This window comes from Acanthochromis polyacanthus, chromosome 4, assembly GCF_021347895.1.
Source record: "Acanthochromis polyacanthus isolate Apoly-LR-REF ecotype Palm Island chromosome 4, KAUST_Apoly_ChrSc, whole genome shotgun sequence".
Lineage (NCBI taxonomy): Eukaryota > Metazoa > Chordata > Actinopteri > Pomacentridae > Acanthochromis > Acanthochromis polyacanthus.
Window position 1 is genome coordinate 5,214,491 of NC_067116.1, and position 26,176 is coordinate 5,240,666.

General features: G+C 42.5%; 2 protein-coding genes across 3 annotated transcripts in view; both read right to left on the bottom strand.

Moving 5' to 3' along the window:
- Positions 1–21,761, bottom strand: part of LOC127533722 (NACHT, LRR and PYD domains-containing protein 12-like) — a 184,802-nt gene extending 163,041 nt beyond the window's left edge. Inside the window, exons 1-3 of one of the 2 annotated variants that reach the window (XM_051947526.1) lie at positions 21,583–21,761; positions 20,801–20,873; positions 20,415–20,640 (exon numbers count right to left, since the gene is read on the bottom strand). In XM_051947526.1, coding sequence (XP_051803486.1) covers positions 20,415–20,640; positions 20,801–20,873; positions 21,583–21,671 — 388 coding nt within the window. In that variant the 5' untranslated portion in view covers positions 21,672–21,761. Of the gene's footprint in view, positions 1–20,414; positions 20,641–20,800; positions 20,874–21,364; positions 21,500–21,582 lie in introns of both variants that reach the window. The other variant, XM_051947528.1, reaches the window with a different exon arrangement.
- LOC127533724 (NLR family CARD domain-containing protein 3-like) lies at positions 14,542–19,996 on the bottom strand. Its single transcript, XM_051947541.1, has 5 exons — positions 18,426–19,996; positions 18,176–18,349; positions 17,234–17,407; positions 16,807–16,853; positions 14,542–16,656 (listed from the first exon to the last, which is right to left on the bottom strand). The coding sequence occupies exons 1-5, from the start codon at positions 19,949–19,951 to the stop codon at positions 16,127–16,129; spliced, it is 2,451 nt and encodes an 816-aa protein (XP_051803501.1). The 5' UTR covers positions 19,952–19,996; the 3' UTR covers positions 14,542–16,126.
- Positions 21,762–26,176: the final 4,415 nt, after the last annotated feature.

The window sequence follows — 26,176 nt, forward strand, 5'->3', positions numbered from 1 at the left end:
CATGTACACACACATCAATAAGTTCATACATTCATTGTGTTAAGAATTATATTTACGTAGATGAAAGAAAATTGTCTGTAGAATTTTTTTGTACAGTTCTCTGCATTCAGTTGTTTATGTTTTTGGAGAATCCAGTATTCACACTGGTTGGTCATTACAGGCGGATGATTAACTAGGATTTAATACAGAAAACGCTCCACACGAGAGGCACAAAAACCAAACAGAATAGGGGCTCAACTAGAACAGGCCACGATGAGGGCTAACTAAACAGAACTGAGTAAACTCACAATATAAGAGTCCAGGGGGGTCGGGAGCCGAGGCAGGGACAGGGTTCTGGAACTGGGCCTTGCAGGACGGGGCAGTGTTGCCAACTTAGCGACTTTCTCGCTAAATCTAGCGACTTTCCAAAGCGTCCTAGAGACTTTTTTTGCCAAAAGCGACTAGCAACAAATCTAGTGACTTTTTGTGCCGTTTTGGAGACTGACAGGAAAACTCGGATCATTCTGCAGTTACTGTCCTCAACAAGCAGCAGGTGCTGCTGTGAGCTTCTCCCCCTCCCAGAGCACAGACTGTCAGTCCAGTAACCCCACAGCAGTCCCAGTGTCTGATTAGAGGACACATCACTCCGCAGCAAGACAGCAGTTGAATCGCGCATGCACAAAGTCACTACAGATCCCATCCAGACTTACGGAGCGGGATATACATGGAAATGTTTCTTCACTGTCATACTAAAATAAACCACAGCATTTGGCCTCTATAGAAGAAACTATAGTTTACTGACAAAGTGGGCTGTCTGGCTTTTTAATAACAATTCTGTTGTTTTTCTTCAAAATTTGCTGTAAAATGTCACAAATGATGCATTGGTGTAAACACTTTAAAATTTACCAATTCAAATTACAGGCAATCTTCGGTTATTCCCAGACAGACACGTCTCAGTACTTTCCTTACTGAGGAGTTGGCAACACTGGGACAGGGTCGACAGGGAAGTCAAGAGTGAGAGGGGAGACAAAGTAACCAGGCAGGTGAATCCCAAGCAGTATCAGCAGCTGAACGGAGCAGACAGGTCATTGTTTCTCAGCCAATGACCCAGCACCCAGTGTTTGGCAGAGCCAGGCTTTATATGCTGCTGATTGTTGATTAGGAGCAGCTGCGCTCCTCTGCAGCCGCTCTCAATCAGCCACAGCTTGGCCAGAGCACTGCACAGGGGAGGGAGGGGCCATGACACAAATTGTCTGAGTGACCCCAAACTTTTGACTGGTAGTGTAGATAGTTCACATTTGTAGCTATGTGGCATATTTAGGGAGGCAGCACTTTTAGCTAGTTAGCATGTTCCAAATTTATTTTCCTTCTGACTCCTACTGACCCCATCTCCCTGTGTACCAGAATGAGTGTGCACTAGCTTTCACGTGCACTAGCTTTCACGTGCACCAGCTCTCCTGTGCACAGGCCTCTCTGGAATGGTGCTGTGTTGTCACTCTGAGCCTCATTGTTCGCTCCATTTCCAGAACAGGACTGTGTTTGAACATAGAACAGACAGCCAGCAGACTGTGAGGAGATATTCACTGAATCTGACACAAACTGTGTTGATCACAATCACTGACTGCACCTTTGACTCTGCATCCTCTGATCTGTTCATCCTGATAGCACACATTCTGAGACCCTCACTGATGCAGACGCTGCACCATGGTGCTGGAAATAAAACACTACCAGCACATGAAGAACAAAGCACTGAGACACTGACACTGGAGAGAGAAGAGCTCCATGTTTTCAGCAGAGAAGAGGCCAAAGCTGAACCCTGGAAGTGGATTGTTTGATTCCAACAACATAGAAATGACTTCCAGGGTTTGAACTCCTGCTGTTACTTCACACTGTAAGCACTTAGTGAGAGGCTTATTGACAAGTCTATGAACAAAGTCCAGCACAGTCCCTCTGTAGAGGTGGAATATTAAATAGAGTTTAATGTCTTTAATGAGGAGGAAGCTCATTAAAATGTGATCAATGCTGCTGACACTGAAGTGGGAATAAAAGCTGAACTGCAGGTGTAGCAGCAGGACTGCAGTTAATCCTACAGGATCACTGACAGCAACACTGAGGGGAACCAGCAGGGGGCGCTCACTGCTGTCTGTTAAATATTACTCATGGAAGTCACTCTGCAGTCACTGGACCACAACACAAAGATGATCCCACATTATTACACTTTGACCAACAGAGGCTCCAAAGAAACACGAACTCTGATCCTTCACAGAACAAGTCCAGGACCAGAGTCAGACCAGAGTCCAGGATCAGAGTCAGACCAGAGTCCAGGATCAGAGTCAGACCAGAGTCCAGGATCAATGTTCAGTATTATTGGAAATGTGTGCAGCTTCAGTATCATGTCTAATATTCATTTACTTCTTCAGTATCTTCACCAGTTTTACTTCGGACTTTTTTTATTCTCGTCTCATTTCAGCTCAATTATTTGGATTCTCAGTAATATTTCATCCTGATTTCTTATCGGTGTTGTTCAGTCATTTTGTTTTGTGAACAATCTCTGGCACAAGAATGTCCTTCAGGTTAATGATTTTCTGTCTGCTAAAGAATCAGAGCCTCATATCAGGTTTAATGGTTTTATACTGAGCCTGTTCAGAGTCCAGACCAAACACTGACTGATACTAAACAGCTCATGACTGCAATAAATGTCTCTGATGGACTCCACATACATTTCATTCTTCAAGTTTTTAACAAAACTCAAACTTGTGTGAGGATTCTTCTGACAATATTTCTACTGACAGTAATAAAAGCTGTTCTCTTGGATTTCTTTCTGCTCTATTTGACTATTTATCCATGTTTTCAGTCTGTTTCTGTCCTTTTAGACGGACTCTTGTGATCAGCTGATTTCTACACAGCAGCAGCAAACTGATGCTGATTTCCATGAGACTTGATGTCAAATGGAGGCTGAAGCATGAAAACAGCTCTGAGGTCTGGACCACCAAGCAGGATCTGAGCTCATGGAGGAACTTCAGCTTCACTGTTTTTGTTTTCTCAACAAGAATTTCCTTCAGGTTGAATCATTTTGCGTCTGAATCAAAGAGAACCAAAGTTCCACTCACTCAGCTTCTTCCTCTGCAGCTCTCTGCTGTCTGGACCAGGTCTGAGAGAAAATCCTCCTCTGTGTCTGCAGGCTGCCGTCACTCTGAGACACAAAGAGCAAAGATCAGCTGCTGCACCTTTAGATGACGTTAATATGAGACATGATGAAGCTGCAGCAGCTTCCTGGAAACAGCTGAGGACTAAGAAAGCTCCTCCTCTCTGACCACAGCCTCACTCTGTCCTTTATTTCTACACTCATCCTGCACACATTCACATGTTGATGAAGGAGCTGATCAGGAGTCTGTTTGTCTCTGACTTTATCCATCATGTCTGGCTTCAGACTCTCACATTATTTCATCTACTGTCCAACATTGGAGATTCTCAATAGGGTGATGACACAAGTGGACGGTTTGTCTGAATAAAGACACTGATGAAGTAGTGGAGGAATCTGAGACAGAGGATGAGGAAGTGAAGAACTCAGAGTCAGGATTTTTACCCACAGCCCTTTATTCTTCTCCGTCACACACAAGATGAAGGAAGTTCTCATTTCATCACAGGAACAGTAACCACTGAAATCAGGATGAAGTCTGGCTGTACAAAAACAACATTTCAGATTTTTATCTGTAATAATAATAATAATAATAAGAACACTGAATCCAATGTTAATGTGTAAAAAACAGTCAGAAACTGTGTTGACGGGTCATTTTTGTAGATTTTTAATGTTTTTCTGATTGTGGGTGAGTTTAAATCTAAAAAGAAATGAAGTCAAAGTTCCACCTTTGAGCCACATGAAGTGAAACTATTAAAGCAGAAGTAAACTGGTGATATTTTCTGAAGCACATGTAGCTGCAGGTCACAATGATACAAAACTAAACATGGAGAATACTTTTAATGTGAAATCATTTGTGTTGAACTTTTCTAACTGGTTGAGCAGCTTTAACAAGTTGTTCCATAAAAACTAAACTATTGTTGGATCGTCGGATCCAAGCTGAACACGGTTCTGGAGTTTCAACCAGTTTCTCCACATAGAACTAAGAAAACATCCTTTAGAAATGTGGACATGTTTGTGGTTTTCTGAGCCCCTCTGTAGGCTGCACAAACACAGTGAAGTGTTCCCTGTTCTACCGACTGAATCCATCAACTTCCTGAAGAGATGCTTGAAGGTCCACCAACCAGAACCATGTTGGTGACGGAGAACTCAGGAGGAACATCCAACTTTGTAAGAAGCACCAGAGAAATCCACACATCCCTTCCACTCACATGAATGTGAGGATGGAAGCTGTTATTATGGGATGTTTGTTTCAGCAGCTGTTGACTCATCAGCTGAAGAGGAGACTGAGATCAGTTTCCAGGATCATTGAAGGCCGTCAGACATCTTGAACTCCGTCACATGAGACCAGTTTGTCATTGATCTGATCAGCTGATGATCAGCTGTGAGGAATTCTTATTGATCTTCTGAGTGGAGCTCTGATGGAACCTCCATGGACGTGAACTGTGAGGGAGCTGGACCCTCATTGTTGCTGATGTGTCGCCCTCTGCTGCTGGAAACATGAACTGCACCACGTCACTGCCGACAACACACCACAGGAAGTGTTTTTGGAATAAGATATTTATTTTGAACATGTAAAGAAAAGCATCAGGAAAACAAGGAATTAATATTCTACATATAGATATATGCATTCATACAAAACAAAATCATAAAGCAAAAGAATGATTCACGGTGCAGGGTTAGTGCTCACCACGTGGGGGAGGTGGGACTGTGGGCCGGTGGGGCGCCGTGGGGGTCTGCTATGGCCCGTTCTGCTGCGCGGGCCTTGGGGCTCTGGCTGTGTCGGGGGGGTCGCTCCGGGCTCCTGGGCTGGATCTCCGCTCGGTGGCTCCTGCGGGGGGGCTGTGTGGACCTCCTTGGGCTGGAGGGGACAGCTCCCTCCTTTTGGTGGAGGTTTTCATGCATGCCAGACCCACCACACCGGCACCTACCAAAACTCAATAGAGTGTGTTCCTCCGGTTGCTGAGTCAGTGGAGGTTGCTGGGTTAGTGTCTGTGGATCTCACTCTGCTCTATCTATCCTTCTTGTGGCCTCCTGACATCTTCATGATTGATCCAGTTGGGACTTTGTCGTATTAGGTGTTTGTGAAGGGTTTTAGATTTGTAAATGGTTTAAAGGTGTGAATTAAAGAGTACAAACAAATAAAATGCACCTTTTCTCTTAGAACACTGTCTATGCCTCACCTTTCTGTCTGTCCTGTGTTTGTTTTATGTTTCACTTGGGTGTGCACAGCCCTCAATGGCATAATGTAGGAAACAGCTTGAAATAAACATGATAGGTTAATTTGCCATGAGGGCCGGTGATGGTCACAGTCACAAAGAAGAAAAGAAAAAAATTGCACATGAAGCTTAAGCAATGACACCATGGGTGGTTGGTGTCATTTTTGAGCGGACTTGCAGACAAAAAAAAAAAGGAAAGTGACGGGCTGGACCAGATAGAGGAGAGCTGGGAAATGGGGAAATACAAATTCCAGCAAAAACAGCAGGAAAACGTGGACTTCAGAGAATGGCTGCAGCCCCTTGGTGGTCCAGATGGAGAAAGATTTTGCAGTGCTTGTAAAAAAAAATGAAGCTTGGTACAATGGGTGTCAATGCTGTGAAATCTCACATGCATTCTGACGGCCACAAATCGGCTGTAAGAGGCAGACAACGGTTAACTGTGGCTACTTACTTTCCCGTGACCAGCAGCGGAACGTCTTCAGCATCTACTTCGACCACCACAAACAGCACAACTGCAGCTGTAGTGACCACCGCTCCCACCAGAGCCGCTACCGTCAGAAAATCGAGCAGTCTTCGTGCATCTTTTGGGTGGAATGCAACGCTGCAGGTGGAGGTGCTCTGGTGTCTGAACACTGCTGTGAAGCACCACTCATACACATCCAATGAATGCATTTCTGGATTGTTCCAGGCAATGTTTCTGGATTCAGAAATAGTCAAATGTTTCACCTGTGGAAAGGACAAAACTAGCTCCATGTTATAGCATGTATAGCTGTACTTTTTGTTCATGGAATGTTATTTGGATGAATTAAAGATTCAAGACGAGTTCACCATTTGTCAATGAATCTTATTTCTTTTAGAAGCTTCAAAAATTGTTTTATTCTACCTTTTTAATTATTGTATCAAATTTTCAGTCAAATAGGTTTTCACCTTTTCAGATTTTCTTTTTCATGTCAAATAAGTGAAATAAAATATTTCTATTTGAGGGATTGTGTGTCTGCTGGACATAAAGAATCTCCTTTCCATCTGTGTGGATGGGCCAAATGTGAACATGAAATTCCTCCATCATTTCCATCCAGACCATGCTGAACTACATGGAGGTCAGCAGTTAAACAATGTTGGGAGCTGTGGATTGTACGTGGAAACATTCTGAAATGTCACAGTGTTCAGGAGGTTCCCCGTTAATCTGAAGATGTTGGACCACAAGATGAAGAGATGTGAAGTATTTGTGTTACACTTGTACAATGATGACAGTGTCCATCCAGGAGACAGTGACTTTAATTACACATGAAGATTCTGCAAATACAGAAGAGATACAGATCCAGTTTCTGATCAGTATTGGCTCTCTTTGCTGCTGTCTTCACTCCTCATGTTATGACTGGGTTTACTTCCTTGTACACCAAGATAACAGCACCAGTCTTTCACATGACAAAGCCAATACTGCCTCCTACTGACCAAAATGGGTATCGCCCTACAGTTACTGAGGAAGAAGCAGGTAAGTTTTCCCTGTTTTTAGGAGAGACACAAGGCCTTGAAAATTCTATTAAAATGAAAAATAATAGTGGTGGAACCAAACTAATGAGAAAAATGACTAATTCTGGACATCATATGAACAATAAAGATGTCCAGGGAGCCACATTTGCATGATTCTATTTCACTTAAAAAACAACCTGTCAACATTTGACAAATTACACTTAATTTCATTAGACCGAGTAGCTCTTTAGCTTCAGCTCACTTCTGTTTACTTTCACTCTTTGTAGTTTGTTTCTAAATTACTTTGAACTCAACACTTCAATCGACTCTCTGTGATAAAAGCAACGAGTAAATTAACATTTACCTGCATGAACATGTGAGAAGAAGCCGGGGTTCCTCCAGAAATGAGCTGAAAATGAGGTGGACACAAGACTTGATAAATCACATACTGATGTCATTTAGTTTATCTGATACAGGTGCAGTTGTGGTTTTTACAGTGACTCCTGTTCAATATAATCTAGAAGAAAAGATGCTGTACTTGAGGGGGAAAGTTCACCTTAAACATCTTTAGTTTATTGATCATTTCAATATTAAAAATTCTGCCCATGTGTGATGAAAATGTTTCTATTTACAGCCAGTTATGGTGCAGTAAAATGAGTTTTCAGACACTTGTAAAGACCGTGTACACCACAAAAGTCATGAGGTTCCAGTGACTCCTATAACTCCATTTTAAAACGTCTTTGTCGCAAAAAACAATCGTGTATTTTGGTTCTTTCATAAATTCTGGAAATATGACAATCTATTGGGTCATAAATATACATAAAGCAACTTGAATTATCAGTTTTGTTGACATAGAAAGTTGTGTTATTCAGAGTTTCTTTGTGACATGGTATCTTAACTTCTCCTGAGTGATTACGATCGACTACAGCTGCTGACTCCTCTGATCCAGTTTAAATAGAACCCATTAGATCCACTCATTAGACTCAAACACTACAGTGGGAAAGTCTGAGGATCTCAGCAAAGATCTGAAAAAGAAAATCATTGATGTGGATTTTCAACAACATAACAGAATTCCTAAAATTCAGTCATGATTCTTGGTTTTTGTTGCCAAAACCAGAGTTTCAGTGGTCCCATCTTTCTACCACTATAAAACATTTCTGGATGCATCACTGCTCATATGGATCCTGCTGCTATTTGAAGCTGCAGATATTCAAGCAAATCATGTGTTTTGGTTGTTTCATAGATTTGTTGGAAGTTGTCTGGAAATATGAGAAAATCTACTGGGTCATAAATAAACATACCGTAACTTGAATTATCAGCTTTGGTCACGTAGAAGTTGTGTTCATCAAAATTTGAGATTGTGGCCAAACATTCTGACAAAGAGCCCCACAATTATCACCAATATGGAGAATAACAGAGAAAGATTATCACTTTTATTAAATCATTTAAAAGAATAAACTTGTATTATCTTTGGGGAAATGGTCAGAATGAAAGCAGCTGAAGTTATCTGGGCTATGAAACACCTGTTGACAGGTGAAAGCCTGTTCAGATAAATGGTCCAATGGGACCAAAAAACTGCAAAAACTGCAGCCACTTCATGGCCACAGGAAGCTACATTTGACACCAATGCTTGTGTGGGAATGGAGGTGCTGATTAGAAAGCATGAATTCAATCTAACAGCAGCTGTTAGGAGAGACTGAAGACCTTCACCACTTCCTCACTGACTGCAGATGTAGTACGGAGATGTACAGAGACAGGAAATGATGAGTCAGCTAAATGTGACGATGCAGTAGAACGTTCAACTCACATCTATCCTCAATTAAAAGCAGGACTTTAAATCATATTTTTCACAAACTTCTGCTCATAATTTCTTTCCACCTTAACTTTATAAGTACTTTGGGTTTTATTTTCTCGTTTACAGGGACCAACATCCATCGCTGAGGTACCGACATCAGACTGACAGGGTTTGTGATTTAAAAACACGCGTGTGCTCGTTCACTGCAGAACATGACTTGTAGTTCACCAGATCTCAGCCACTCGTTAATCTGTGTAAAAAACAGTGTGAAGATCAAAATGCTTTGTCAGAATCAGCAGATTGGTTCCATAAGTACACATGGCATAGCAGCAGCATTTAAGAAAAGTCTTTGTGAAAAGCTCAATAAATGTGTTTTCATTGGATATTGATGAAGCCACTAGCCAGAGCTGGACAACAGTCTGAATGTGCTTGTTGGTTTTTTGATGATGATGCTTCCAGAGTAACTCAACATCTGCAAACACAAAAGTGAACGTTGCCTCAACACTAACGGAAGAAGTAAAAGATGTCAGAAAGAAAGAAGAAATAGATCGCTGACCAGTTCTTGTAGCACCATCAATGTTTTTAATTGAACTGTAGTTTTCTGTAGTAATTTATATTTGTTGATTTATTTTCTATTTTCGTATTTATTTCAGATTATTTAAGTTTCCAGTTCTTAGAGCACTTTAATGTTTTGTTGTTATTATTTGAACTGAACTATAGTTTGCTGTTATAAACTATATTTTTATTTATTTAGCTTATTTTTTGCACTGTAACTGTTTACATCGTTGTATTTCAGAATAAATAGTGCACATATTGTTAAAAGGTGACTCAATGTCCTTTTTCCATGTCTTTTACTGACTGGTTGCTAAACAATGTTTGCACCATGTTGTAGTCAGAGGGACCTACCACCACCTACTGGCCTTTTTTGGTATTACTATAATCTGCAGTCTGAGTTTGCAAAGGCAGGTGTCTTCATTTCTTATTAGTTAGCTGGATTGTACCCCGAGCCAAAAGCAAAAATATTCAGATTGAGGATTATTTTTCACTTTAAGCCTGGATATGAGACACTAGAATGACGGAAACAGCCACAACAGGCAGCAGAGAGAACACACATGGTTCTGCAGCCGTGTTGATGAGATGTTGAGTTCTCTGCTGGAAGCCCACACTGGTGACCTGCTGGCCAGTAGCTGGTTGAGGATGAGCTCCATCTGTACCTCCAGGAGCCAGTGATGGACAGGAGGAAAGGAGAGCCACTCCAGTGGTGGAGACAGAATGAGGGACGCTTCAAGCTAGCAGAGAAAGGAGCAGAAAGTTTGTTAGTGCAGCGCCTCATCAGTCCCTAGTGAACGTCTTCAGTGAAGTCTGTCAGTTTTTTTTTTTTTTTTTGTGTCCTGTCCGGCAACAGAGCAGGCAGAATGAGGATCTGGCTGCTGCATTGTGCCATACAAGTTTGCTTTTCCAAGGGGAGTTCGTAAGTATAAGACTCCCCTTGATACTGTACAGTAATTTATTTAGATTGAATACTTGTTGATTAGTTAAATATACATACATTTGCCAGACCTGACAGGGGAAAGGCAGGAAGAAAGAAACGAGAAAAGGAGGAAAAAAACAACAACAAGAGGGGATAGTGAAGAGAAAAGGAAAAGTGCAAGAATACAATTATCTTTTAATTGAAACCGACACAACAGATAACAAGCTAGTACACCTTAACAAAGACACACCGGAACGCATCCTACGGGTTTTGTTAGGAAACACAGCTAGTAATTATTCAAATCATCTATGTGAAACACACAAACTGAGGAAACATGTCTTTTGATATTTTGGCACCAGGACAAACTTAACACCCCACAAGACAACATGGTTGCTATGTCCACATGCAGAGTACGGTGCAATTGTGACTGTGATCATGCAACTCTGACCTCTGACCTCTGTGAAGGCCAGAAGCGGGCCCGAGAGCCCACAAGACCCAGGCGAGCCGGCAGCGATCCCAGAGCAGAGATCCGAGCCACCAAACCACGAGGACGACCACAGACCGGCCTGGAAGGGGGCAGAGGGAGAACCCGGCCCCTCCAGCGCCCAGCGGGGCCGGGCCCCAGGCGACCAAGATCGGCGGCCGCCGACCCCGCCAGGGGCCGGAGGCCCAGGGTGGACCCAGCACAGGACCCCGGGCCCCAGGCGCCAAAGAGGCAACCCCCGCCCCCCCAGGCAGAGGGTCAACATCGCCAGGGGAACCAGCCACCCCAGACGGCCACCCGGCATGGGCCGGCGCCCCCGCCGCAGCCCAAGATCCAGGGCACTCCAAAGAAATTTGGATAAATATGAGTCCAGTGATTTAAACCAACAGGAGGATGGTTTGGATGGTATCATTGAGAATACATAGTTAACTTTAGGTAAAACCATCATTTTAATAGTGGCTACTCTCCCCATGAGTGATATGGGTAAGTGCTTCCACCGTATAAGATCATCCTCTATTGTTTTCAATAACTGAACATAATTTAGTTTTGTAAGTTCTGATATCCTGGGAGAGAGATTTATGCCTAAATATCTGAGGTTTCCAGACTGTATTGTGATGTCAGATATTCTTGGTATGTCACAATTAATAGGCATGGCTGTAGTCTTAGACCAGTTGATAGAATAATCAGATATCAATGAAAATGTATTAATAAGCGTAATTGTCTGGGAGATAGATGATTTGGAGTTATTTAGGAAAAGTAATACATCATCTGCATAAAGACTTATTTTATGTTCTATATTGTTGGATTGGATTCCTCTGATGTCTTTGTTTTGTCTTATGGCAGCTGCAAGAGGTTCAATAAAGATGGCGAAAAGCGATGGAGAAAGTGGGCAGCCCTGCCTCGTGCCTCTCTGCAAACAGAAACTTGGAGAAGTCTGGTCATTGGTCTTAACACAAGCAGCCGGGTTATTATAAAAGATTTTTATCCAGTCTATAAAAGATGCCCCAAAACCAAATCTGTTTAATGTTGCAAACAGAAATTTCCAATTTACTCGATCAAATGCTTTTTCTGCGTCTAACGAGATGATTGTGGATTCTAAATGACGTATTGTGGAATAATCTATTATGTTAATTAATCTGCGCATATTAGTAGAGGAATGTCTCCCTTTAATAAAACCTGTTTGATCAGGATGTATTATAAGGGGGGTTACTTTTTCTATTCTACTGGCGAGAGCTTTGCTGATAATTTTGAGATCTACATTTATTAATGAAATTGGACGGTAGCTAGATGGAAGTGTGGGGTCATTTTCTGGTTTTAATAACAAAATAATTCTGGCTAAGTTCATATTTGAAGGTATTTTTTGTTTGTTTTTAATTTCTGTTACCATTTTATGAAAGGTGGGAGCCAGCGTTGTCCAAAATTCTGTATAGAATTCAACTGGATAACCATCTGGACCGGGTGCTTTATTGTTTGGCATATGCTGCAGAGATTTGTGAAGTTCTTCGACTGAAAGAGGAGAATCCAACACCAATCTATTTTCATGTTGTAGTTTTGGTAGAGTAATTGAACTAAAGAACTGATTAATGTCCTCTTCTGTTGTCTTCATATGTGATTTGTATAATCCTTTATAGAAATCTCTAAAGGTATCATTTATCTTATCTGGGTCATGGCTGATGTTTCCATCTGGGTCTTTGACAGCAGAGATTGTTGTTTTCTTTTTGTTTACTTTTAATTGATTGGCCAGAAATTTACCAGATTTATTGCTATGTTCAAAGTTCTCTAAGCGAAGTCTTTGCACCATGAATTCAGTTTTTTTATCTATAATTTCATTAAGTTCAAGTTTAGTTTGTCTTATATCCTTCAGCGTGTGCTCTTCTGGAGAAACACGATAAGCTTCCTCCAGGGATTGAATTAGAAGTTCTAACTCTGAGATTCTTGAGACCTCTTTCTTTTTCTTATGTGAAGAGAAAGATATTATTTTTCCTCTCAAAACTGCTTTTCCTGCTTCCCACAAAAGACACGCCGATGTTTCTGGCAAGTCGTTATCTTCTAGATATATAGACCATTCTCTTTTAACATAGCTGATAAATTCGGGATCTTTAAGTAATGATGTGTTAAATCTCCAGTTTGTAGATGGGGGTTTATTATTCTTATTTTTAATAATACAGGTGCATGATCGCTAATGGTAATGGGATGGATTTTGATTTCTGAAATGTCATTCATCAGCGTGTTAATAATTAAAAAATAATCTAGAGTAAGAACGATGAGCTGAAGAAAAGAATGTGTATTCTCTTACGGTACGGTGATGAGAACGCCACGCATCACAAAGACCAGAATCCTTCATATATTGTTGAACTGTTTCTGAGGATCGCCACACTCGCTGGTTTCCTGTGGTACTGAGCCTGTCCATTCCCGGGTCACACACCATGTTGAAGTCCCCTCCTATAATCAGTGCGTTATTTGAGTAACCATCAAGTGAAGTGAAGAGAGAGTGAAAAAAGGAGGGGTCATCAACATTTGGTCCATATATATTCACAATGCACAGTTTAACATTTTGGATGGATATTACCACTATAATAAATCTGCCTTGTAGGTCTGCAATTGTGCTATCAATACCAAAGGTTAGTCTTTTATTTATAAGGACTGCTACTCCTCTTTGCCTGGAATTATAACAGGCTGAGTACACATGTGGAAACTGTGCTGATGGAAGAAGAGCCAATGATGAATTTGATAAATGAGTTTCCTGCAATAAAACAATGTCTGCTTGCAAATTCTGCAGTTGCTGATTGATTTTCAGTCTCTTTTCCCCTGTACCAGCTCCACGCACATTCCAAGTGACAAACCTCAGTGCGTTCATGACTGAACAACTAAAGTAAGTGCTACATGCATTTTACCAGAGCTTATATCTGAAAGGGGCCACATACGTGCCAGCTAAGTGTGCATTCTGAATCACCCTGTTTAATATTTTCAAACGTGGTTGTGCTGTTCCAACAAGCTTTAAGTAAATGTGTTTATGTGAGCTGTGTATAGTGCTGATGTGTGTCAACAGATTCCTATTCTCATGTCTGTGTGTGAGGTTTGAGTGATTATAACAGGTGAAATAATGGTGAACTGTGAAAAGGTGAGAAAGAAAAAGAGTGAAAAGTGAAACGAGTAACAGTGAAAAAAATAAAATATGATTTAAAAAGGACATTGGTGCTGTGAGCAGTGCAGTGAAGACGGGAATTAAGTTTAGTATTAATTATTTTATGGCAGTGTTGTGTATAATGACATTGTGAGTGAGATCAAGCACATCACCTGACATCAGAAGAACCACGGAGTGGTGTTCCGGTCGCGGTACAGTTGACCGTTGATAAATAGTTTGTCCACCGCGATGACAGCACGAGAGCCTTCAGCTATAGCTTTCTTCCTGATGGGAAACAGGGCTCTGCGCCGATCCAGGATCTCTTTTGGGAAGTCTGTCAGTTTGTGAGAGCAGGAGAAGCCGTCTGACTGGAGAGAACGCTGAACATCTGCTTTTAGCTCCACAGTCTGCTGCTGCTCAGTTGGGACGACTCATTGATTTGAGACTCACATTTCTGTGCACATTTTATTTACCTTTGTTTAATTTACTTTATAAAACTTCAGGAAGCTCTTGATTGATTTAAATTTTCAGTGAACTTTCTAAGAGATGCTGCTGAGCCTGGAAACTCCCTGCACTTTGAACTGAAGACAAAGATAAGTGAAAGGAGTTTGTATTAATCAAAGTTTTGACGCCAATATTTTCACTTTTACTGCAAATGAATATCGGCTCCAAATATCAGTTATCGGCCTCCTTGATGACTAATAATCGGTATCGGCCCTGAAAAAACCATATGGGTCTGTCTGTAGTCTGAACACATTGCTCTGTGAAGTGGAAACAATCCTTAATAATCACCAGATCACCACCACGTCCTCTGACCCTTTGATTTAGACGTCATGGGGGCAGAACTGGTGGACACTAGCGAGGATTCAAAAGGACTTTATTAAACAAAGCAGGAACTAAATCAATACAGAAATGTTCAAACTGGACTGAGGAGAAAATAAACCAAACTCATTCCAGAAACAAACAAAACTGCTGCGACTGCAAAAACAAACAACGAAGTTCAAAAGAGGAAACATACAAAAAAACAACCTGAAACTGGATAAACTGAACAAAGAAACTGATGAAACAGGAGGAAGTGAACTAACAGGACAAGACAAAGTGTCCAGAACAGTCTGATGCAGCTCTGAGGAACAAACAAGTCCAACATCAGAACAGACCAGAGATCAGTTCAAAGGCTGCTCAACAAAACTATTCATTCCAAGGGCAGGATGGTAGGCAGGGGGGGGCTGGTCGGTATATAGAGATAAATATTTAACATCTCTAATATATATGTAAATATTGATCTGTGTGTTTGTTAACATTACAGGTGATGCAGATGTTTGTAATCTTTAATATCGTGGACGTTAGCGGCTAAAATGTTTCTTCTAACCACAGTTTATTCAGAACCTTCTCTTCAAAATATTTATGAATTTAAAACACAAAAACTGCTTCTCTCATGTTTTAATGTGATTTTTGTTGGTAGAAGAGGTCGACACACTGAGAAAAAACATGAAATCCTGCTCTTTTATTCTATTCCTGTTCAAACTAAGAATCATTTCACTCATTTTCAGAACATGTGATTTAATTCTTGTTGCTGAGACTCCAGCAGGAGGCGCCGTTCCTTCAGTCCACCAAGCACCAGAAATCTGTAAAAAACTGATTATTTATCAGAACTAAACGCTGCAGATTAGTTTTGTGTTTAGTTTTCAGACTGATTCAGCTTTTACATTCATATTTCTGTAGTTCTGCAGCTTCTTTTGTCCTGTTTTTAGAGAGAAAGTCTAAAATATGTGGAAGAATTTAGATTTCCTGTTGGATAAAAAGAGAGATTTAATAATAATGTAGGTTTGTCCTCATTGCTTCAAGACTAAAGTGCAGAAAAGAAACTAGAATGTCTGAATAGAAAGAATATTCAGATGAAAACACGTCGTGTTAACTGGATGTTTGTGTGATTTCTGTTTGCTTTGTGAAGGTTTTAAAACTCTGTGAGCTAAATAATCATCAGATGTTTTTACAGGAAAAGATTTTAAATGTCTGTTTGTTCTAAAAAGAAAAAAGGAACAAATGAATACAATAACAATATTAGATTATAAAACAGAGTTTGCACAGTTGTTTGCACACAAAAACCTGATTTTCTCTGGACAATAATGTGTGAAAGTCTGTCAGCAGTTTGTAGATTCACTGCTTCCTCTCTCATTTCACACTTTGTGCAGCTCAAATGCTTTTAGTTCAAGTGAGCGTCAGAGGAACACCACATCCTGATTTTCACTCTCAACATTTGACTGGAAAAAGACGCAAACACCACATTTGGCTCCTGGAAGAATCACAACTTCATCTTTGAAGAGGAAGAAGATTAGATTTAATCCATGAATGTGAAAACATGTTTGTGAGGGACAGAGTCATGGAGAGACTCAGCTATCTGTTCAACACTGTTTCTCTGACAGGAGGAGACTCTGGAGACTGAACTCAGCACAGAAACACTGAGGAACCAGAATAGAACCTGTAGACCCCAAATCCAGGACAGAGAGTTTCAGTGAATGTGGTGTTGAAGGTGTGGAGGAGGATCAGAGAGTCAGAGGAGACTCTGTAGAAGGACAGAGTTCCAGCAGGAACGTCCACATAAACTGAAACTCTGTGAGAGACTGAGGAGGACCTGATGGATGTTTCTCTCTTATTGTGAAGGACAGAGTAACCACGATCAGAGCAGATCAGACTCCAGGACTGATCATTACGTCCAAACAAACAGTCTTTATTGCGTCCTTTCCTTCCGATTCCTCTGTAACTCACTGATATATTAACCCCTCCTCTCCACTCCACCTCCCAGTAACAGCGACCAGTCAGACCAGTTCCACACAGCAGCTGAGCCCAGAAGTCAAACCTGTCTGGATGATCAGGATACGACTGATCCCTTTCCACAAATGTCATCTTCCTGTTGTTGTCAGACAGTTTGAGGTTTCTGTTTACTGTGTTTGTGTCGACTGTGAGTTGACAGGAATCTGATGGAGAGAACAAACACAACACAGCTGCAGTTATTGATGGATCATGTGATCAGTAATAAAGCTTTGATGATGACCTCAGAGATGTGACACTTTGAAGATGCTTGAATGTGCTGCTTTGTTTCCATCAATCCATTAAAACACACTTACACCTCCATGGACCTGGTGTCAACCATCGGACTCCAGCAGGCGTCACCCTGAAAGGAGGAGGACGGTCAGAGCAGCAGACACTCTTTCAGCAGCACACATGGACGTTACATGGCTCTCACACTGTTCCACTGATAAAGGACCAGTCCAACATGGAGACACAGACACCTGAATGCAGCATCTCTAAAGTCCTGTCCTGTGCTCGTCACGTTCCAGCTCAGTTTACACTCATTATTCAGCTTTACTCATTGATGTTTCCTGGAGCTAGGCTAAAAGGTTCCCTGTCTGTCATGTCCATGTGCTAAGCTACGCTAACAGTTTCCTCTTCCCTTCAGTCATGGTGTGTAGCTGAGCTAACAGTGTTCTTCTGCTTCCACTCTTTGTGTTAAGGTAGGCTAAAAGGTTCCTGAGAGTGTCTGTCTGTCTGTACCTGAGAGTTTCCAGTCTACAGTGTGGATCCTCCACTTTAGCTCTCAGCATCTTCTCTCCTGAGTCTCCTGGATGGTTGTAGCTCAGGTCCAGCTCTCTCAGATTTGAGGTCTTGAAGCTCAGAGCTGAGGCCAGAGAAGCACAGCCTTCCTCTGTGAGCAGACAGCCTGACAGCCTGCACACACAAAACAACACAAACCTGATGGACAACACTTGGCTGGATGTTTCTCACTCTTTGTTTTCTTTTTGTCTTTCAGATACATTTTGGTGCAGATTTGATGCATCTGAAGCAAATAAAGAATCAATCTTTCATTTTCTTTCACTTTCAAAGTGTGAGTCCTGACCTGAGAGCTTCCAGTTTACAGTGTGGACTCTCCAGTCCAGCAGAAAGACTCTCCACTCCTGAATCCTGCAGGTTGTTGTTAGTCAGGTCCAGCTCTGTCACACTGGAGGACTGGGAGCTGAGGACTGAGGACAGAGCTCCACAGCTTCTCTCTGACAGATTACAGCCACTCAGTCTGAAGAGACAAAGACAAGAAAAGAAGTAAAACATTAAGTACAGTATTTTCTGTCCTGTTGAAAAGACAGCAGTGAATTTAACAACAAATACATCCCACTATGTCCAGAATACAGCAGCAGTAAGCAGTGTAAATGTCTGATAAACTGCATTAATATTCTCCTATCCAGTGTTGTTTTAATGTGTTAACAAGACATTGTAGTCCTGCAGCGCCACCCTTGTGGTCTGTTCCGCTTTTATTTTGTGGAGAGCGTGTTTCTTCTTCTAATGTTTTTGTGATGCTGAATTTCCTGTTTCTTTCTCTTCACAACGTTGTTCTGACGTATCATCAGAGCAACGGTAAAAAAAATGTGTAAAAACATTTGTCATGCATTATATTTGTCTGTTTGAATTCTAACAGAATTGAACAGGTTGATGAGTCCTGACCTGAGAGCTTCCAGTTTACAGTGTGGACTCTCCAGTCCAGCAGAAAGACTCTCCACTCCTGAATCCTGCAGGTTGTTGTTACTCAGGTCCAGCTCTGTCACACTGGAGGACTGGGAGCTGAGGACTGAGGACAGAGCTCCACAGCTTCTCTCTGACAGATTACAGCCACTCAGTCTGAAGAGACAAAAAGCAGATTATACTGATGAAACAGCAGGAAAATTAAAAGTATCTTCAGTCTCCAACTACTTACAGAACTTTCTTGGAGGCTTTGACCACTGGCAGCAGCCTCAGAAGAACCTCCTCTGAAGCAGAGAATTTCTTCAGGTCAAACATGTCCAGATGTTCTCCTGATGACAGTAAGATGAAGCCCAGAGCTGACCACTGAGCAGGAGACAGTTTATCTGTGGACAGACGTCCTGATCTCAGGGACTGTTGGATCTCCTCCACCAGAGAAACATCCTTCAGTTCATTCAGACAGTGGAACAGATTGATGCTTCTCTCTGCAGAGACGTTCTCACTGATCTTCTTCTTGATGTACTCCACTGTTTTCTGATTGGTCTGTGAGAGACTTCCTGTCAGTGTCAGCAGGCCTCGTAGGAGATTCTGATTGGTCGGCAGTGACAGACCCAGGAGGAAGCGCAGGAACAAGTCCAGGTGTCCGTTTGGACTCTGTAAGGCCTCGTCCACAGCTCTCTGGTAGAAAAGTGTTGGATCTATCTTCTGTCTGAACAGTTTAGACCAACGAGACGTTGTTTGTTGTTGTTTTTCCAGCAGGTTGATTCCAGAGTTGATGAAGGTCTGATGGACATGAAGAGCAGCCAGAAACTCCTGAACACTCAGATGGATGAAGCAGAACACCTTGTCCTGGTACAGCCCTCTCTCCTCTTTAAAGATCTGTGTGAACACTCCTGAGTACTTTGAGGCTGCTCTCATATCGATGCCACACTCTGTCAGGTCGGACTCATAGAAGATCAGGTTTCCTTTCTGCAGCTGCTCAAAAGCCAGTTTTCCCAGAGACTCAATCATCCTCCTGCTGTCTGGACTCCAGTGTGGATCTGTCTCAGCTCCTCCATCATACTTGACCTTCATGACTTTGGTCTGAACCACCAGGTGGTGGATGAACATCTCAGTCAGGGTTCTGGGCAGATCTCCTCCCTCTCTGCTTCTCAGCAGCTCCTCCAGAACTGTAGCAGTGATCCAGCAGAACACTGGGATGTGGCACATGATGTGGAGGCTTCGTGATGTCTTCATGTGGGAGATGATGCTGCTGGCCTGCTCCTCATCTCTGGATCTCTTCCTGAAGTACTCCTCCTTCTGTGGGTCGGTGAACCCTCTGACCTCCGTCACCATGTCCACACAGTCAGGAGGGATCTGATTGGCTGCTGCAGGTCGTGTGGTTATCCAGAGGTGAGCAGAGGGAAGCAGATTCCCCCTGATCAGGTTTGTCAGCAGCACATCCACTGAGGTGGACTCTGTAACATCAGTCAGGACCTCATTGTTGTGGAAGTCCAGAGGAAGGCGACACTCATCCAGACCGTCAAAGATCAACACAACCTGGAAGTCTTCAAAGCTGCACATTCCTGCTGCTTTGGTTTCACTGAAGAAGTGATGAACAAGTTCCACCAAACTGAACTTTCTCTCTTTCAGCACATTCAGCTCTCTGAAAGTCAATGGAAACATGAAGTGGATGTCCTGGTTGCTTTTGTCTTCAGCCCAGTCCAGAGTCAACTTCTGTGTTAACACTGTTTTCCCGATGCCAGCCACTCCCTGTGTCATCACTGTTCTGATTGGTCCATCTCTTCCATGTGAGCCTCTTAAGATGTCCTCTGGTCTGATGCTTCTTTCTGCTCTGTCTGCTTTCCTGGATGCTGCTTCAATCTGTCTGACCTCATGTTCATCATTGACCTCTGCAGTCCCTCCCTCTGTGATGTACAGCTCTGTGTAGATCTCATTCAGGAGGGTCTTCTGTCCTGCTTTAGCGATGCCCTCAAACACTCTCTGGAACTTCTTCTTCAGAGAACATTTAAGTTTACGTCCACAAACTGGCAGCAACAAGTTCTGAATGAAAACACAAGAAAGAAAGAGTGAAGTAGAAGTAACCTGGATATTAAAGCACCAAAGTAGCAATAAAGTGAAGGTGACAGTTTGTCCCTCAAATACTGATTGTGTGAAGATATTCAGAGACTTTAGTAAATGTTCTGTTGATCAGCAGCTTCAGTCTTTACACAAATCCTCTTACTGCTCTGCAGACAGTCAGCCAGCTTCTCCTGCTTCATCCTCCTCAGGAACAACACTGTGATCTGCTCAAACATCTCTCTGCTGCTCCTCTCATCTTCATCATCACCCTCCAACTCCTCCTCATCCTCCCTCTGACTCTCTGAGCATTCTGGGTAATCTGGACTCACAACCTTCTGCATCTTCTTCAGCTCCTTCTTCACAAAAGTCACCATGTTGTCCTCCAGCAGCTGGAACAGAGAAATGTGTCAATGAGTCCATCAGAGTCAAATCATGGAGCCAAACATCAGATCCATGTTGGACACACTGACAGTCCACTGGTCTACAAAGAGCAGCATGGAGACGCCTGAACACAGCAGATGGAGAACAACTTGTTGTCCATGAACTCACCATGAATATGGAGTCCAGGTGATGCTGCTGGACAGACTGAGCTCTGGGAACCTCTGAGTTCTGCTGCTCCACTCTGTGGATCAACATCAACAGTCAGATCTCAGTACGTCTGTCCACACAGAGGCAAACACCAGCTACGACACCATCAACGTCTTCAGGAGACTCTGAAAATGGAACCAGTTATCTCCACATTTAAACCTCATCATGTCTCCCCTCACTGTGACGTGGACGTTCACAACAGACACAAACACTTTGGATTTCAGAGCAGGTCGGACAACACGTCGTACAAACTGGTTCTGTTCTACAATAAGTGACTCTTTCTGTCAGTTCCAGCTTACATTTGATCACCAGACGGATGGACATCTTTGAAGTCAATGAATTCATCCTTTGACCAGTCACTCTTGAAGGACAGACAACTGGGTTCAGGACAGTCTGGTCTCTGCTGCTGGATCCTGAAACAAAACCAGAACAGATAAAAACTGAAGCAAAACATCTTCAAGCTGTTAATAAACACATCAACAACTTTGAGTCTGAAATGTCTTTCTGTCAGTTTTACTGTCTCACCTTCCATCTGCAGATCGTCTGAAATAAAGAGGATGATTCATGGACCAGTCACTGTTCATGGACACACAGCTGGATGCAGGTCCAGGTCCAGGTCCAGGTCCAGGTCCAGGTCCAGGTCCAGGTCCAGGTGGATTCCTGTCAATAATGATGCAGCAGTGATGTGATGCTGAGCTCTGACATGCAGCAGAGTCCTGGACAGTTAGAGATGGTGGTCTCACCTCTGAGCTTTGCTCTGGTTCTCCTGTTCCCCACACAGAGAGCTTTTAGAGGGAGGGACTCCCTCCTCTCTGTCCTCACACTCATCCATGATGCTCAACTCACAGCAGCTCACACACACTTTCTACCTTCACCTGCACAGGAAACAAACATCATTCATCCACTCAGATCCTCCTGGAGAAGATCACTGCACTTCTACTATCAGTCCAGCAGATGGAGTCATGGAGCTGCAGAGACTCAGAGAAACCCAAAGTAAAAAAGACACGACACAGTGAAGAAACAAATAAACATCAGCAGCTGATCAAACTGACTGAAGTCAATCAATGATCTAATAGAAATACTGACTGATTGCAGTGAATCAATAACCTGATAATCATATTGATGGATGTTTAAACAGCAGTGATCCAGAGTTTGTGGTGAAATAAGAAGTGAACATGTAGAAACATGACAGAGCAGAAACAAACAGCAACATTACTGAAGTTAAAGCAGCAAACAAAGCAAACTTACACTTTATTCAAAGCGCTGAAGAAGAAGAACAAAGTTTCCAGTCCGCTCCTGAACACTCAGACAGGTGATCTGTTTCCTGGAACCAGTCAGGACTCCACCTGTGAGGAAGCAGCAGGTAGATTTTCACAATAAGAGCATATTTTACAGACTAGAATAAAGGTGACGTAGCTACCATCATTTAGCTGCTGCTGCTAACAACATTAGCCTCCATAGAGGAGATAAACTCTCCAGGTCAGTGTTAAAGTCATCTCAGTAACTGGTTGTCCTCTTCTCCACATCTGGACATCATCACATCTAAAGCAGTGACCTACGTTACTGTAGCTGAAGTTACTGTAAGTTAACATCAGACTGGAACCTCTGATCATAAACATGTTCTAACATCAGCTTTTAAAGTTGTTCTTAAATCTCTTTTCATGACTCTTTACTTGTAGATGTAGAACCTGAAGCCGTCGTCAAAAGTTTCATTTTTGAGCACAATAACGAAAAAGTTAATGAAGCAGAAGTCAACTAGTGATATTCACTATAATGGGAGACGCCAGTGTTTACTAACAGTGACGTCACAAAGTCACGTGATTACCGCGCTGGTTGGCAAGAGGAACCAGAGGAACAATGGCTGATGATAACAATGCAAACTATCCTTCCGCGAAATTGTCCGATTATGCTCAATCCTTATCACCTGCGGCCCGACAAAGATACGTGAGTAAGCTGAGATATCAGGGAAACAGTAAAACCTTGTCAGATCCCTACAATTTGAAGACTGGGCGGGTTGACGATCCTTCATTGTGGCCGGACATTTCCTTCACCGACATTTATTTTTACTTGATTGACACCGCTGGGCAGTTCACCTACCCAAAAATATATAATTATGAATTAAAAATAATATATCTTCTGTTAATCTTCAACAAGATGTCAAAGAAACGTCAAGAAGTTGCTGTATTTTTTGTCTGCAGTATGGCTTCTATGTAACAGTAACAGACCCACAGCATTGGTGATCGAAAATAGGACAATTCTAAAAAACGATCTCTAGACGCATACTACGGTGGCCGACAGGGGCCAATGATCTGCAACTTTCCAAAACGCTTCAGTTCAGGAAAACAGCTTCAAGTACAGAAACGACGCAAAATCACAACCTCAAACACAGGTCTAAAGGAGGTACAAAAGAGGATCGTGGTGCAAATGAAATAACGCGCTGAAGAAGAAAAAACCAAAACGCGCTGCTGAAAGAGGAACGATGCAAAGGAGAAAATGATCTCCAAACCAAAAAACGATCTGCAAATCAAGTAACGATTCCAAAACAAGAAACGATCTCCAAAACAAAGAAACGATCTGCAAACTAAGAAACGATTTCTAGAACATGAAACGATTTCCAAACCAAGAAACGATCTGCAAACTAAAAAACGATTTCCAAACCAAGAAACGATCTTCGAATGAAAAACGCTGCATTATCGGTCACTACGAACGGAGCAGGGGGTGCTCTCAGCATAACAGATGGGATGGAGAGAGAGAGAGAGACTGTCACGGGTTGACTAGGCAGACCCGAGCAAAGAGCCGCCACTACCAGAACCGGAGAAGTTGAAAAAGGGTTTTATTGTAAAAGAATGGATATGGCTGGAGTGCAGGGACCGGAATGCAGGAACAGGGGTGCTGGTGGAGGGAGGATGTGGCCGGGCGGGTCTGGGGCCGGGGATCAGCGGTTGTCAGTGGTCCGGGCGGGACTGGAGCGTCGCAGATGGCTGTGGGGATCCCTGGCGGCCAGACGTCAAAGGGCTCGGAGTTCGATGGAGGAGTAGGGGTTCGGAGGAACGAGACGTAGCACTCTGACGATCCGGGGGATTGGCCAGGCAGGTACGGCGTCTCGCCGATGATGTTCCGGGAGGGGCTCCGGGAGGCAGGGAGCAGCCGGTTTGGCTGTAGCAGCTCCAGCGGCCGGGAGGGAGACGGGTCGGGGGATCCAGGAGGGGGGGTCCGGGCGGAATGGGGAATCCGAGTGGAGAGGGGACCGGTGCCGAATGGGCTGGGGGGTTCAGGTGAGGGTTTCAGGTGGATAGGTTCCCGGGCAGCTGGGTCTGGAAGAAGGCAGGAAAGAGATACAGCCATGGCTGTACAATAAAATAAATGCCACGTATGTGCAGCATTATATGTAGTAATACAAACATAATCATAATAAATATACTCGAATGAAAGTCACATTACCGTTCCTGTTGTATTTTTATGCACAGTCGTTCAGGCAAAGACACTGGTTCAGGCAGCTGTCCGGTCCTGTCTCTGTCAGGGCCCTCTCCTCATCCCTCCCCACCTGGCATCCCAAACAAAACCAGAAATCATCCTGATTACTCACCTAGCAATAAGTACCGGCGCAACACTCCACACCCTGCCAGATTGTTGAAATAGACTTCGCCTGTCAGTTCACTCTCTAGCCTCCAGATAGTGTGTTGTAAATTTGACGTTTTTCTAACGTACAGCCATGGCCATAAGTTTGGACACAGCATGACTTATGTCTGTTTTGATGTCTATTACAGAACATAACTAATATTTTTTGACAGCACCAGTTTAGTTAGTCAACAAATCAACAAGGGATATAATATTATCAATAAATTCCAACAATTGGAACAACTTTGTTCCCAAAACATAATATTAGAAGAAAATAACAAAAAAACGCAGTACTTTCACAACCGAATTTGGTAAGAATAACAAAATGACACCAAACTCTTTTGATGTTTTTTTAAATATGAAACTTAATATAGTTCTCAGGAGTTGTGTACTGTATTGTAAGTGACAATTTTGTGGTATTTTCTAAGATTCAGAAGCATCATGGTACTTGTGTCCAAACTTATGGCCATAGCTGTATGTTACACCAGACGTTGCAAGGCAGCACATTTGCATTTGTAGATTAGCCTGAGAAATAAGCTAAATTTATCAAATCAAATCAAATCAACTTTATTTATATGGCACTTTTCATACAAAACAGTAACACAAAGTGTCTCACAGAGGATAAAAACAAGAATACCACAATATAAAACACTATGAAAAACCCGAAACCTCCCACCCCCCCACAAATATACACACAGATACACAATCACATATACATTCACACACATACATAGACATTCGAACAGACATACAGACCCACACACACAAACATACCAACATACACACACCCACATACACCATCTGTCCATAAGAGATATAGAGGAGACATGGCTGGGCACCGAAATCCGAAGTGAGGAAGAGCCACCTTTGGGGGCCACACACACCGAGTGGAGTCATGGACCATGACTGCAGGGGCGCCGACACAAGGACCACCCCAGCCCAGGCAGACAAGAGGCTCCACACGAAGGTGTAAAGCTCTCTAGCTATATATATATATCTATATATATATATATAATAAATAAATAAATAAATAAATAAATAAATAAAAATAAATAAAAGGTATGGAAGCTAAAACTGAGGATAAAAGAATAAGATGTATAACGTAAAAATTTATATATAAAATAGTAATAAAAAATGTAAGACTAGAGGTCAGCTTAAGAAGTTATAAAAAGTTAAAATGAGTCAGTTAAAAGCCTGATTAAAAAGATGGGTCTTGAGCCTCTTTTTAAAAACATCAACATTCTCTGCGGCCCTGAGGTTCTCTGGGAGGGTGTTCCACAATCGGGGGCCATAATAACTGAATGCTGCCTCCCCGTGTGTTCTAGTTCTAACTTGTGGTATCGTTAAAAAGCCAGCACCAGAGGACCTCAGGGTCCGCGAGGGTTGATAAAATAAAAGTAGTGCAGACAAATAAGAAGGCCCAAGACCGTTAAGACTCTTATAAACTAATAAAAGAACCTTAAAATCGATCCTGAAGCGCACGGGGAGCCAATGCAGCGATTTTAAGATATGTGTAATATCCTCCCATCCTCTGGTCCTCAACAGCACATGTGCGGCTGAATTTTGTAATAATTGTAAGTTACGCATGCTCTTTTTAGGAAGACCAGAGAGCAGGGCATTACAGTAATCTAAACGACAGGAAATAAAAGCATGCATCAGCACCTCCGTACTGGCCTGAGAGAGGAACGGGCGGACTCTGGCTATATTCTTAAGATGGTA

Coding starts and splice junctions, on each gene's coding strand:
- LOC127533724 (XM_051947541.1), bottom strand. CDS start 19,951: ATGACACAGGGAGTGGCTGGCATCGGGAAAACAGTGTTAACACAGAAG. Junction 18,350..18,425: donor AAAGCCTCCAAGAAAGTTCT/GTAAGTAGTTGG, acceptor TTGTCTCTTCAG/ACTGAGTGGCTGTAATCTGT. Junction 17,408..18,175: donor TGTAAACTGGAAGCTCTCAG/GTCAGGACTCAT, acceptor TTGTGTGTGCAG/GCTGTCAGGCTGTCTGCTCA.